The sequence below is a fragment of the Galeopterus variegatus genome, unplaced genomic scaffold (assembly GCF_000696425.1).
Source record: "Galeopterus variegatus unplaced genomic scaffold, G_variegatus-3.0.2 Scaffold1570, whole genome shotgun sequence".
Lineage (NCBI taxonomy): Eukaryota > Metazoa > Chordata > Mammalia > Dermoptera > Cynocephalidae > Galeopterus > Galeopterus variegatus.
In genome coordinates, this window is record NW_007727681.1 from 229,755 (window position 1) to 244,516 (window position 14,762).

Sequence of the window (14,762 nt, forward strand, 5' to 3'; positions counted from 1 at the left end):
AGCTTCCCAAGGAGTCCCCAGCATCCATGAAGGTGAAGTTCCTCCAGCAGAAATCCAGAGGGACAAAAGTGACAGCAATACTTCCCAGAGCAGGGGTGTGTGGAGGCCCAGCTTAGGTCACCTCAGAAGTTTAAGTCCAGCCTGAGGAGGTTGTATTAGTCCGTTTCTTTTGCTTATAACAAAATACCCGGAACTGGGTAATTTATAAGAAAATGAAATTTATTGCTGACAGTTTCTGAGCCTGGGTAGTCCAAAGTCCAGGGAACACATTTGGTGAAGGCCTTGGTGGTGATGACAGTGATGGCAGGGTATCACATTGTGAAATGGTGGAGCAGAGAGAGATAGACAGACAGACAGACCAACCTCTCACGTGCTGTACTTTTAAAGCCCTCAGAACCACACCCCTGCCCTCCATTTTTAATCCATTAATTAGAGCATGGTTCTACAATCTAATCACCTGTTCAAGGCTCCATCTTTCAATTACCATAACAGGATTCCCCACCCTCAACAGTTACAGCAGGGACTAAGCTTCAATGAAGGGGCAGGGCAGGGGGGGCACATCCAGTCTACAGCAGATGTCAAACTGCTGGCCTTATCACAATAGCCTGCCAATAGTCCTTTCTCCATGAGCTCAGCATTTTTTTAGTGGTTAAGCTTGGGTGATGAACCCATAAAAATTATTTTCTTAAAAATGTTATAAAAAATTCGATTATTCTTGTTTCTACTAATAAAAACGTACTTATCAGATTAAGATACTTTCCAGAATCATTTGGCCTTTGCTTACTTGATTATTGGTTTTTCCAAACCTTGCAACCTCACTCTTCAGCCCTTCTCCCTCTGGTAAAATCTCACTGAGGAAGGTGAGTTTGAAGGAGCTCTAAAGTTGGGAGCTGCTCAGTCTGGTTTGTATCCCAGTTCTGCCTCCTAACTAATGCAAGAATTTGGGCAAGTCATTTAATTGCACTTATACTATTCCCTCACCTGTTTATTAGGGTATAACGTACTTGACAACCTCTAATGAACATACTGCCACAGAACAGATAGTCAATAAGATAAATTACATAATTAAAAATATTGTTTCATTATTTTTAAAACTATGCAATAAAATATTACAGTAACAGTTTTTGGTACAGTTTTTTTTATATACATATACAAATGATTCAATTGATTAAGCAATTCTAATTACATACTAATCATGAGTTCATGGGCATCTTAAAATACTGCCACTTTATCACAGGCTGAAAGAGTTCTAGTGATGCAGCTGGAGTTTCAAAGCTGAAACAAGGACCCCAGGGCTCCTGACTCCCAGCTTGGCACTCTGGGCTTATCTGATTTGTTGTCTTTCACAGTCAAATACTCTCCAATATCATTTATATTTATTAATTAGTTAATCAACATTATTTAGATAGATTAATCTTATATAAACCAGTGCTTACTAATCACAAATTCCAAATTGGTGGGTTGTTGCCATATTTATATATAGTACAGATGGATTAATGACACTCAGAAAAGTCCCACTGGGTTTGTTTACATATGAACAAACCAACACCATTCTGATCCCCAAACACCAATCTCTTCTGAACACCCAAATGTTGGTCTTCTCCTCTTCAGCCATTGTTACAAAAAAAAAGTCTAACAGTATTGTGTGCCTGTTATGGACCAGCACTGAAGTCAACACAAGAATGTAGCAGTGAGCAACACTGCTCACTGGCTCAAGGAGCTCACAGTCCAGTGGGGGAACCACTTCTCAGGATTAGGCAGGTGCCCCAATCATTCCATCAAATATTAATCTAAATGATGCTGTGAAGGTATTTTGTAGACGGGATTAAATTCTATAATCAGTCCACATTATTAGACAATCTGGGTGGTCCTGACTCAATCAGTGGAAAGGTCCAAAAAGCATAGCTGAGGCTTCCCTGAGGCAGAAAAAATTTCACCTGAGGCCAGCAGCTTCAGTCTGTGCCTGAGAGCTCCAGTGTCCTCTTCCTGAAGGTCTGCCCATCAGATTTCAGACTTACTTAGCCAGCCCTACAATCATGTAAGCTAATACCTTGCAATAGATCTCTTAATAAATATCTCTTACTAGTTCTGCTTCTCTGGTTAAAAGCTCACTGATACAGCCATGAAATTTTTATTTTTTCTTTTTGCATTAAATCTTATTGACTGTGTCTTGATAGTCAAGGTAGAAATTGCTCCATAAGGGTTTATTATCTTCATAATAGATGTGAATCTGCATTTAATTCAACATGTTGCTTTATTTTGCTATGTCTTCCTTACCTTCCTTACCTTTCCATTTCATAAGAAAACACCGAATGTAGATTCATTGACAATCTTCTTTTATAAATCAACCTCCTTTTGTAACTTAAAAAGAAGAAATATATTTAGCTACTGCATGTGTGAAAAAGAAGAAAAATATAAAACCCTCTTGTCTAATTGGCACAAAATTGAAACATTTATGTACAAATAAACGATGCTTCACGTGGATTTATAAGTGGATTTTAGAAATGGAATTGCGGTATGAAATCTTGTCATCAAAATAAAAGCAGACATTGTCACTGATTTACCAACAGACAATCTAATTTTAAATGACTCAGTAGTAAAATTCTCATAACTCTCCTTGATAAGATTTCTTAAAACTGTTTCTTAATACTAATAGTTTTTTGTCAAGTTTCATTTTATCCTGAACTACTTTGAGAATTTCTAAAACTAGAATATAATTATATGCACACAGGCTTTGAGAGCTAATTTGAAAATAAGCACCCAAAGGAAGCAGGATTTGAAACTAAACTCAGATTTTAATTTAACAGAAAGTATTATTCATGACAACTTCTCTAAGATAAGATAAAGTAGTCCTTTTAAAAAAATCCACTTTAGAAATGTTAAACATTTATTCATTTTCTTACTGGGAGCTCTTTTTTTGTTTGTAATAAGAATATCCACAAATAACATATTTCTTGATATTTAAATATTATAACTCAAAATCCAAGGTTTTTTTTTTCATACAGGTCAATACTCTTGTAAAATAAACTGATTTTAATTACAAAGGACTACTACTAATATACATCTAGGAAATTTATTATGATTTACCTGCAATAACAAATGTGTGCTTTGGTATTTATTTTATTTATTATTATGAAAACTGCGTTTTCCATGAAGGCAGTTTAGTGGGACTATAGTTGCAAAAATAAATTTGAATTTAGCATTCTTTAAACTTAAACTAAATATCATGTTAAAATAAAATGTCAAGCAAGTGAAACTTTTTCTGTGATATATACATAAATATTTCCATGTAAACAAAAGCAAAAATCAAGAAAAAATTGTCTTCGTCAGCAACAGAAATGCATAGGTTAAAAAGGTACTTTATTTTACTTCATGCTTCCATTGAACACAACTGGCATAAGCAGAGTAACAGGAATTAGATGAATCTTTACATTTCCCTCATACTCTTCAGGAAATAACATACCATAAAGACATCTCTCCAGGAGAAAAGAAAATATTGGAGTAATTAGACTCTGGAAAGTCAAGAATTTCAGTTATTAAATCACATTTTTTGCTCTAGCGTGAAACTATAGGGTTTATCAGAATTTTGCCAGTTGAAAGAAAGTAAAGTAAAAACCAGTGAGATCCAGCACTAACACAGGTGGCAGCAAATTAGGCCCAATGATATGCAGATTTACCTCTCAATGTGGATTACCCATGCCCAGGAGATGATGGCTTCCAACACAAAACAAAATGTTTTGGAATAGAACAGACAATATTTAAATGGATATATTTTCTACAGCGGTGTTTCTTGAAGTGTATGCCAGGGACCACCTGAACCAGAATCATGTAGGTTGCTCAAAAAAATAAAAATATACATTCCTGGGCCCAACTGCAGACCCTCTGGGAGACCCAGGAATCTGTATTGTTAACACTCCCCTGGGGATACTTAAAAACACATATTAAAGTTTAAATATCACTGTTCCAGACTATTTTGGATTTCTGTTGACTCTTCTGACCACAAGTATTTCATTATCTTGTTCATGCTTCTTACTTATTAGCCAGAAAGAAAAACAAACAAACAAAAAACAAAGTCAAATTATGTCAGTCAGCAGTGATATTAGTAGTGGTATTTTTCCCCTCAAGAAAATATAGGGAAATAGGCAACATACAATTCTGCACCTAAATTTCTCAAAGGTGCACCATAGTACGTTTTTTTAAAGCTTTCAGAATGCATACATAATAAAAATGTTCAAAGTGATTTGTAAACTGTCATCTGATCAAGATTATCCAGTGTAAAGAGAACTGCTATTCAGTGTTGTTGCTGAGTCCTCACAAAGGCCTCTCACAGTCTTCTTTCTCCAACACCAAGCATCTCAGCAGGCACTCCAGAGCTCTCGCCAAATGAGACACTGCCTACTAAGCAGCATAAAAGTACCTAAAGACTGCTAATAAAACAAGAACAAAGAAAACAAAAGGAGTCTCAAGACTTACCACTATGGAAGATGAATACAGATCATGCTGACTTTTCTCAGAGAAAGTCTAATCTCAAATAGCCTATTATTATCTGCTTGAAATCCAGTTTACATTGAAAATGAAGAGCATTATATACTTCAATGTGCTACTAGTATCTACTACAGTGTTTACGTCCTATAAGATATCTATGGACAATACAAATTTTACCTGTGAATAATATAAATTAGAAACTAAAGAGGTAGATGACTATCATCTGAAGATGATCCCAAAACATGTTGAATAATATGCTTGAATCCCAAGAGTTTTTTAACTAACCAATGAGTCCCAACACCATTGCGACTGCCTTAAGAGCAAGGTTTCCTACATCTTTCAGGATGTCATCGACCTTCCAATGTCCTAACTCTTGAAACCGTGCCATGAGCTCTTCAGACATTCAATTTTAAGAAACAACTAATGGAATAAAATGTAAAGAAGTAATACTGGAGACCAAAGAGTGATGCTGAAGTCAGCTGGGTTCTTCAAAAATTTATACTCTCATAGAGGAAAGCACATTAAAGGTGGACAGGACCTTGGAGATTCATCTAATCCAACTCTCTGGTTTTACAACTGAAGAAACAGAGGCTTATTTCTTTCCATTGGCTCATAAAGCACTAAAATTCTGAACAGATGCTATAAGTCCATGGTTAACTTGCCCATCTATTTATCCCATGATGTAGCCAAGAAGCTACCTTTTCAGCCCTTATAGCTATCGCCTGCAGTCCCATCCCTGTGTGCTATTTTACAGAGAGAAGCTGACCAAAGGCCCTGGATGCACCTGGGGGCAGACAGACAGCAGGAGAAAAATAATGAAACCCAGACCTGCCCTATTAAAATTTGCTCTAGGCTCGGACCAAAGTTTCACTTCCCTTCTCTGTAGGAGACACAACTCTGAGCATGTTCACAAACTCCAGCTCTGCTAGGGTAAGCACTGGGGCAACAACGCTGTTCTGTCCAGAACTTTTAGGACCAATGCAGCTGGATGACTGGACACCTCCAAACCTGTAGGGGCAAGACGTACATAAACCTGTATCTAACTTCTCAATAATTGTTAGTCACTTGTTTTGCACCTCAAAATATCACCTTATTTTCTTTACAGACTTATTTATCTAAGATTTTAAAGTTCCCCTTTAAAGCTGTAAGTGATTTTATGTTTTCTTTTCTATTATCCAGATTTTCTGTAATGGTTTCATATTTCTTTTGCTAATAAAAAACTGAAGCTATTTTTAAAAAGAAGGTTTTAGTCCCCCAAAATTAAAGGATACACAGAGTTCCCTCTTGACTATAAAATATCTAAAGTGAATGAGGTGTCCGCGTGGCACAGTGGAACAGCACAGTCTCAGGTTTCTGACAGATTTTTGGATCCCAGCTCTACCACTAACCTTGGGCTGGATTTTAGGTGCCTGAGACTTTCTTTCCTCATCTGTAAAAAGGAAAAAATAATACCTACCTCCCAGAATGCCATGAGGATAAAATGATACACAGTGCACAAGGTAGGTGTCCATAAATGGTGGTCCTTTTTCCCTACTATTCTTGGCTAGAATCCTTGAGTGGAAGGAGCTGCCACAGCCCGTGCCAGTCACCCCCTCACTGCAGTCCCCTTTCAAATTTGCAAGTGCGCGCTGTCTCCTCAATTTTGCCCTGTTGCTCCAAAGAGTCACTATTGTGCTTAGAAAAATTTCTACATTTTTATGTTCTCTCCTTTAAAACTGTACATGCAAATAAAACAATTTTTAAAGAACTATCTTCCTCAAGATGATAATGCACATCCCCTAAAGCACATGTATAAAAACAATTCCAAAAAGTATGACTGAATTAATTCGCACATTGTTTCTTAAAGTGCACAAAAGTAAATAGTAATGACCTTTAAAATGTCACTAGCCCCTTTATTATTTTAAATAAAACTAAATATTCATCAACTGAGATGTATGGGTTTTGGCTCCAATGTGAGAGTAAAAAAGCAGCAGTGTCTTCCAGAAAAAAGAACTGATAAACTCCACTAAGTATACCTTAGCAGCATACAAAACACCTACAATTCAATGTAATTGCAGGCTCAGTAAAGCACAATCCTGATTTCTATTACAAAAACAAAATCAATAATAATAATAATAAAAATCCCCAAAGACCATCTCCCCTCCCTAAATCAAGCATTTCTCTTGAACCCTGAAGGTAACATTTGTGGTCAGTTTCCTATTGTGTATCCTTGGTAACAGAATTATAACTAATTACCATTCTTTCTTTACACTGCACACACACACACACACACACACACGACCCCTATAAAAAACAATGACGTGTAAGTGGAGAAGCCATGTGAAACAAAATCCAGTCAATAAAGAACAATCGTGACCTCAAATGTCTGACAGTTCCAACATTCACACCACCGTCCGATGTTCCCCACACACGTAGACAGCACTGGGGCGTATCCGCCGCCTCGTGTGACCAGGGAGCCGCGGCAAAAACTTGAAGGACTTAGGCATCATGTCCAGGCAGGCGTCATGGAATTTCTTAATCCTCCAATAGTAGATCAGTGGGTTCAAGGCAGACTTGAGGTAGCAGAGCCAGAGCAGCCAGGTGCTAATCTCGAAAAAGTTGTGCTTGTAGTAAAACTGCTTACTGAACGTTGCCACAAGGCTGTAAGTGGTGAACGGGGCCCAGCAGACAATGAAAACGGCAAAGAGAATCAAAATGGTCGTGAAGGCACGTGTTTTAAAGCCCATGTCGACGCTCATTTGGAAGGGTCTCTGTAGACTCATGAGACCCAGTTTGCTGGCCTGGCTGAGGCATATACCTTCGGGGTAGCTATGAATCCTCAAGGCATTGTGCCGAAGGGTATTGAGTATGCCCATAAACGAATACAGTATTACCAGGAAGGGTATGAAGAAAGAAATGAGAGAAATCAAAATCACATAAGCCTGGTAACCTGGATTGGTTGTGTACCCAAACACACACTGGGGGGCTCGGGAAGGGATCTGCAGGTCAGGGTTTCCTACAGCCAAAGGAAAAGCTACACAAAAAGAAGCTGCCCAAGAAACTACAATCAGAACCTTAGCCCTATATGGATTTAGCTTATCCTGCCTTTGGACTATAATAAGGAACCTATCGATGCTAATGATGAGCAGGATGGCTACTCCCTCTATCACAAACAACCAGAAAAACATAGCAGACACCCTACAGAAGAATTTCCCAAAAATCCATCTGGTGGTGAGAATAGTTACCAGGGCAAAGGGCATGTTCAGCACGGCAAGCAACATGTCTGCAAAAGCCAGGCTGGCAAGGAGGATGTTAATTGCAGACCGCATGGCAGCTTTTTGGTAAACCATGAGGCAAACAACGAAGTTCCCAAGAAAAGACACAAACATAATAAATATCATCATAGAAGAAAGGATGATCTGGAGAGGCAAGTTTAGGCTCTTAAAAACTGCTGGTGTTGGGGGCACAGCTGTAGTATTCACTGTCGAGGAACTCAAACCAGTGGGAGCCATGGTTTCAAAACTGTATCTGAGCAGTGGGCTGATGCCGGGATGCTGGAATGGCGGAGGGACCGTGATATTCATGTAGGTGTTTTCATAGACTACAAACGTCGTGTTGGATGCCCCAGTGTGGGACGCAGGCAACACCGCAGAGAAGGCCATGGTTTTGGTAAGATGGAAGATGCAGGCAGAGATGCAGGTGTCCTTCAAGCATTTCAACACAAAACAGCTGTGTCAGGTTCCACTGACAGGCTTGGAAACACATTCTGGAAAATGGACAAAGAGTTCCATCTCCCACAGGAATCCATTTGCCTGAAAACAAGCCGAAAATAGGAAAAGTAAATGAGAAATGATCTTTGTAAATAACATTTGACTTCTTACCTTTCATCATGAAGGATCAATTTTGCTCTTTTTAACCCTTTAAAAATACCTAGTCAGAACTAAAATACTGTTGTTCTGTTGTTTTATTTTTAGTCACCATGATAGAAATTTCATGACATTCATACACTAATTGCAAATAAAAAGAATCTCAAAACGTATTACTGCCCCAAAGACAAAAGTTATAACCTTATTGTTAACTTTTTTTTTTTAAATTACTAGTAGCATCCTGGTCTTTCTATAGTCACTATTAATACAGATTTTAGTATCTGGTTCTCCTGAGAGTACTAATTTTACTTAATAGCTCTTTGGTACAGGTTCTTATTCCATTTTTACACTAGCACAAAACTGGATGGAAAACAACCCTAAACTTGGTTTCCTATTCAACACCTGTTAATTACACACTTTATTTCTAATACCCTTAAGAGTAGGTACTAGGTTATTTTCAATGAAGGTCTAAAACAGTTTCCTGGCTTTCTTCTTCTTTTTTATTTTTTAAGATTTCTTCCCAGAAATCTGCCACCAACAATACTGGAGAAGTCACTCAAGAGGAAATGAAAAATTTTAAGTAAAAAGTCTTGGTAATATTTTCAAAATTTCTTTTCTTTTTCTAAAGCTCTTTTTGCTTTTCATATTCTCTCTTCTCTCTCAAGCCCACCCATTTTCATCTTTTCTTTTCTGATACTTATACTTCTATCTTCTCTATTTCTTCTCCCTAAAACCAACCTTCTCTTGTTTTAGCAACTTGAAAGAAAATGTCAGCCAAATAATAGACATGAGGACATTAAAGGAGATGGCAAGAAAAATATTCAGGTATGAAGAATCTATTCCAGAAAACTTACAAAGATATTTAATTATCTTGCTCCAAACATTTTCTTATCACCTTTCTCTTACCCTTACCTCCAACTTCTTATCAACTTCTGCAACCCTAGAGTTTTCCATAAGGGGCTTTCTTAGTTTACTATCTTATTAACCCACTTTTGTGATGTGGGTTCTTCCTTCTGTAGGTCTTTACTAGAGGGGTAACCTCTTTAGCCAGAAAGAACTCTCTTTGAATTTCTGAGTAGATTCCTTTAGTAAATCATTTAAAGATCAAAAAAGTAATAAGTGCACAGAAGTTTAAAACAGCATTGCTATTTGCTCATTATTTGCACTTTTATTTTTACAGGTAATTGACAAAAGTTAATTTATTCATTTCTTGGGATATGAAGGGTAGGGACATTCCATTTGTGAGATCTAAGAACCAGCACTCCAAACCATGGGCTCTCCACCATACTTGTATCTCTCTACAATTCCCCATCTTGTCCAGGGCTGACTTTATAAATAAGGAGAATACTGGTCTGTTGATTCAAAATATCAATGTTACTACTTCTCTCACTTTTATGGCTTAATTTCTGTGTCTCTACTAGATTTTATCCATCTTCACATACTCATTTTGAAATGCAAGCAAAGCGCACCTGATAAGATGCCACACTAAAGCCAGTGATGCTCACACTTTATTATCCACAAAGAAGCCAGTGGGGAGGAAATAGTGGCGTCATTACCAGCCTCTTTAGAGCTACCCTAAACATAATTAAGAATACAGAGTGCCCTTGCTATGTAAATCAGCCTCAGTACAAGTCTAACTCTAGAGAAAAATTGTAAATAGACAAAGGTACATCTTAAGCCTAATTTAGCAGCAATAACTGTGTTTGTCCAAGTAAACAAACATATATTCATTCTGAAGTATTAGTACACGTTTTAAAACACTTAAGTTTTCTTGACCATGTTGAAGAACAAAACAAAAAATGGAATGAAGCCAAAGCAAAACCATAATTTAAAAGATGCGTTTTAAGTTGTTATGTCTGCATATATAGTTATATCATCTTTTCTGTCATCAAAGCCTTCCATCACCATAAAAACTTCTAACTCAATTCATTCAGTTATTCATTCATCAAATATTTCTTTTAGATCTTACTATGTGCCAGGCACTAAAGAGAAAATGATGAACAAATGGTTCCTAGATATCTGGTTAAGCAGAGCAGAGTGACCAAGATACTGAATCTCAAAATGACACTGAAATGACAGTAGGATCATTTTTAACAAAATGCTTAAACCCCAAATGACAAGAGGTATAAATGAAAGACATATCAGTACATAAGGAATTCTTTTAAAAACTGTTTTAAGGTAAACAGCAGATGGTGGTGTGGTCACTGACTTAATAAAGCAAAACAGAGAACAATTTCTCCTCAGTACTTCTAGGGAAATATGCTTTCAAGAAATTAAAAAACCCGTAGATCTCCAGGGAAACTGTGGATATTAGTTACCACAGAAAGTGTGGGTGGGGCTGAAAACTGGAAAATTGACCGCAAATCAGAGCCACTAGAACCCCACTCCACGCCCAGGTCTCTTTTCCTCTGAGCAACCACATAAAAGCCCATACACCCATGCCAGTAGTCCAAGTCTGCGGCACAACTGAACCTGACAAGCACCTAACTCAAAAATATTAGGGCTGGCTGAAGCATGGGGACCGGGTGAAAGTACTCCCAACATGAGAACCTAGCCCCTTTCTTCTCCCTGTTCGCAGACTGCCAGAAGGCAGGCATACGCTAACCATGCAGAAGAATGAAGAGTTCATCTTTTCCAGAAACTAAACAGTCCTAGAGGAAAAAATTCTAGATACTAACATTTGATGGTACCTTGAGAAAAAAGCCAGCTCGGTGCCCAGCCACCCCGAATACTGAAATCCACCCACTGTCAAACCCAGCCCATGAACAGTTTCTAATCAGCTTTTCAGTGCCTATTAAATATACATTGTCAATTTCCCCAAGATATAAAGAGTCTACAAAGGGATTAACAAAAGCAATTTTGTAGTTTACATTAAGGAAATGAACTACAATTTATAACATTCGGGAACATATATGCATAGACTTCACAATGCCTTTGCCCCGGTATCTGTACAGTGCTCTTCATGCATTGCACTCCTGCCTCACCACAGTGTACATATTCTGGCTTTCTTCCTTTCCGGACTGAGAAGTGTAATAACCAGAGCAGTGCTTTTGAATGTTCACAGTAACAGCGTTAAAAGATTCTTTCCAAAAAAAAAAAAGATTCTTTCCTCTCAGGACTTCTCGCCAAATACCATTGTTACCTGAAGTATCTTCCAATATCATGTAAGACTAAATAAAAGTTTTATACTTAAAATTTTTATTTCCAAAGGAAATGGGACAGTAGCAGCATGAGAACAGTAGATAATTAGCTGAGGCTGCTAACATTTACACAATAGTCCTAACATTAAATCTAATCTAGACTAGTCTTTATTTGCCTTTTATTGGAAATGCTTACATTTTCCAAGAAAAACTTAGTTATTTTTTTGAATGAATGTGTGCATATGATATATTCAGACATACACACATATATGTATATACACACACCCCACACATAAGTGCACATGTAAAAGTCACATATGGTACAATTGATTGAATTTATGATTCTTTCTTTTCTCTTATAGCATCTACAGAAACAATGTTGGGGTTATTAGGTTAATGGTATTAGTAGAGTGTTTAGTGCTTCAGTATTTCAGAATGTCACAGTTAACGGGGCTTCAGCGACTGGGATGGTCAGTGGAGGCTGTAATATTCTCTTGATCCTCTTCCCTTAGTCTTACCTGCTACTGTAGCCATATAGATACTTGTTTTATTGTCTGAAAAGAGTATACTCACCTAGAAGGGAGAAACTGATTTTATTAATCTCATTGTCCCCTATGACTATTATGCTTTGCACATAGCCCAATAAATGTTCAGAAAATTAGATTAATTTACACTGTTTTGTGAGATCAGAGAATTTTTTTCTTGACTCATTTTAATACTTATTTATGATATATGCACATAATTTAAAAAATAAGCAAATGAGTTCTAAAATAATAAACAATCAAACCCTGACCCACCCTTCACCATCCCATTCCTGGTTTTAGAGGTACTCACTTTAATTATTTTAAAGGTTTTCTTTTAAGTGTTTATCCTTTATTTATCTAAATATGAAAAAATTGCTACTTTTTGATTTATCAATTATGTATATTAATTCCTGGTTTTCTCAAATTAACGAAGATTTAGCTGTCATAAACCCTTCCAAGTTATTTCTCTTCCCTTAAAATTACCAAAATCTTTATTTGAAAAATTTGAATTACAGCAGAAGTTAGTCTTTACATTAATGTATTTATGGAAATTGTATATTTACTGATTAGCTAATAGTAGAATAGTTTCCTTTCTTGTATAAATTTCGGGTTTCCTAGAATTAATAATTTACGTATTTATTACAATTTTAAAAAATAACTATCAATAGTTTTTTTCACCTGGTTCACCAGATAGATTATATACCTAGCAGTGTTTTTAAAGGTCAAATTTATCAACTACAGTTTTATCTTGGAGTCATTTCTTTTGTCCTCCTGTCCCTTCCTAGACAGGACCTTCTGGGTCTGTTGTACAGGGGCCAGCACGGACACCCCTTTACTGCCATCCTGGAAATCCTCCTTTCTGCCTTGGGTTCTTGGTTTCCATATTTCCTAGGTCCTTTGTCTTCTACTTCTCTACTTTCTTTGTTTACTTCCTTCTATTACAGGAACAATCTGTCCAATAGCTTTTGAAGAATGCAAGGGAGGTAAATTTTGAGTCCCTGTTTGTTTGAATAAGTCTTTATCTTATCCAAATTAGTTGCCTTGATTTAGATTTCTCAGTTGATAATATTTTTCTCTAAGAATTTAGAAGGTGTTGCTATGTATCAGTGGTTCTCAAAGTTGAGAGTACATGATAGTCACCTGGAGCACTTGTTATATAGACTCCTGGACCCCGCCCCCTGAGTTCCTGATTCTGTAGTCTGGGGTGAGACCCATAATTTACATTTCTAGAGGAAAGAAACAGGTAAACTGAGAACTATATATTCTAAGTTCAAGAATGAGGGGAAGGGCCATAAAGCTTCTAGAACAGCTTTGAAAGAAATCTTATAGCCCTAGAGATGACATTTCTCAAAACTAAATCAAAGTCTAATCCTGTGGGTGGCTACATTACAATGCAAATTGAATTTCCAACCTTACAGAGTCTCTTCTGTTAAACTTAGGGCATTAACTGGGAAGGAGTAGGGAACTGAAAATTGGGATGGGGACATACAAGGGTTGTGATTAAGCTGAAGACCTTGTTCTGAAGAGTCTCCTTTGCCAATAGAAATAGCCTTTACTCTCCTGTCTAATGAGGAATAGTTCCTCCTTGCTTAAGAATCAGTAATGGCCTCAGCTAAGATAGTTCCTTACAAGGGATTTTTGCTCTTCCTAAGGACTTTGCTCCATCACCACTACTGCTTCTTCACCTATAACCAGACTCAAGTCTCAGCAGAACCCACAGGGTGAGATACAAAGTCTGACCTGGAAAGATTCACTATTTACATAGAAAGAAATGCAAGATTTTTCCAATATATGTAGACAAAAACCAGGAAATATGTATGGAAATGAATCCAAGGGTGTTGAGTCAGATCAGAAGAAATGTAATATCAGATCGAATCAAATTTATTGATATGAGTACATTGCAAAGAGATTCTGAATTCTGTGTGTTAGCTCCTGTAGTTGAAAATGGTTCTACCAGCTGGTTCAGTTGGTTGACTGACGCCTAGTCCCAAAGGGGGCCTACACCACATGAAATTGAGATGCCATAACTTCCTTGATGTAGAGGAAGCTATCCAAAGACCTAGGCAGATTGGAATGCTGGGCTGGATTTATCACATACGACCTGCTCAACCATCTCCAACTACATCATCTGGGAGGACCCAGAAAACACTGCCTTCACCAAGGCGTTGAGAAATACATTGGTTGAGAGGACTACCAGCATCCCTGAAGATATCAGTAGCAGTTATTCTCTGCAGGCCAGGAATGACGATGGGCAATGTTTCTATCCAGAAATGGGGTTCCTGAATTCAATGGGGATGACAGTACCCAGAGTGTCAAGGGCTAAGTGGTAGTACTTATACCAGAGACAAGGTAGCTGTGATTACCATATTAGGGCAGCAGAGTAAAAGCTGTAATCAGAACAGTCTAACTTGCAGAGATCTTTGGTGTTTGGCCACTGTGTCTCTAAAAGTGAAAAAGTTTGAAACCTACTAAGTCTTACTTAATCTATACAAGCAGCAAAGCTATAAAACAGAAAGATGCAGCCCCTTAATCAATTCCCAAACTTGACCCAGAAAACAAACCTAGAGCTCCTTGAGAAAAAGGAAGTCAGGTCTCCTTGAGGAAGGACCTTGCTACACAACAAAATTTTAGACTGTAAATCTTCCTCTCAGTCTTCCCGCAAAACACCCGTAGCCAATTACGAGGGTGACTGTACACTGGGAAGGGAAATAATCATAATTTTGTGCAATTGTTGGATATGGCTCTGATCTAACACTCATTCCTAGAGA

The 14,762-nt window shown here is 37.5% G+C and overlaps 2 protein-coding genes across 2 annotated transcripts in view; both read right to left on the bottom strand.

Annotated features, from left to right (window-relative positions):
* Positions 1-2,775: 2,775 nt before the first annotated feature.
* Positions 2,776-14,762, bottom strand: part of GPR63 (G protein-coupled receptor 63) — a 60,078-nt gene continuing 48,091 nt past the window's right edge. Inside the window, exon 2 of the mRNA XM_008577724.1 lies at positions 2,776-8,276. Coding sequence (XP_008575946.1) covers positions 6,867-8,126 — 1,260 coding nt within the window. The 5' untranslated portion in view covers positions 8,127-8,276 and the 3' untranslated portion in view covers positions 2,776-6,866. The remainder of the gene's footprint in view (positions 8,277-14,762) is intronic.
* The window catches only part of LOC103594502, a 93,497-nt gene continuing 86,915 nt past the window's right edge, over positions 8,181-14,762 (bottom strand). The window contains exon 6 of the mRNA XM_008577727.1: positions 8,181-8,276. Within this exon, the coding sequence (XP_008575949.1) occupies positions 8,199-8,276 (78 nt within the window). The 3' untranslated portion in view covers positions 8,181-8,198. The remainder of the gene's footprint in view (positions 8,277-14,762) is intronic.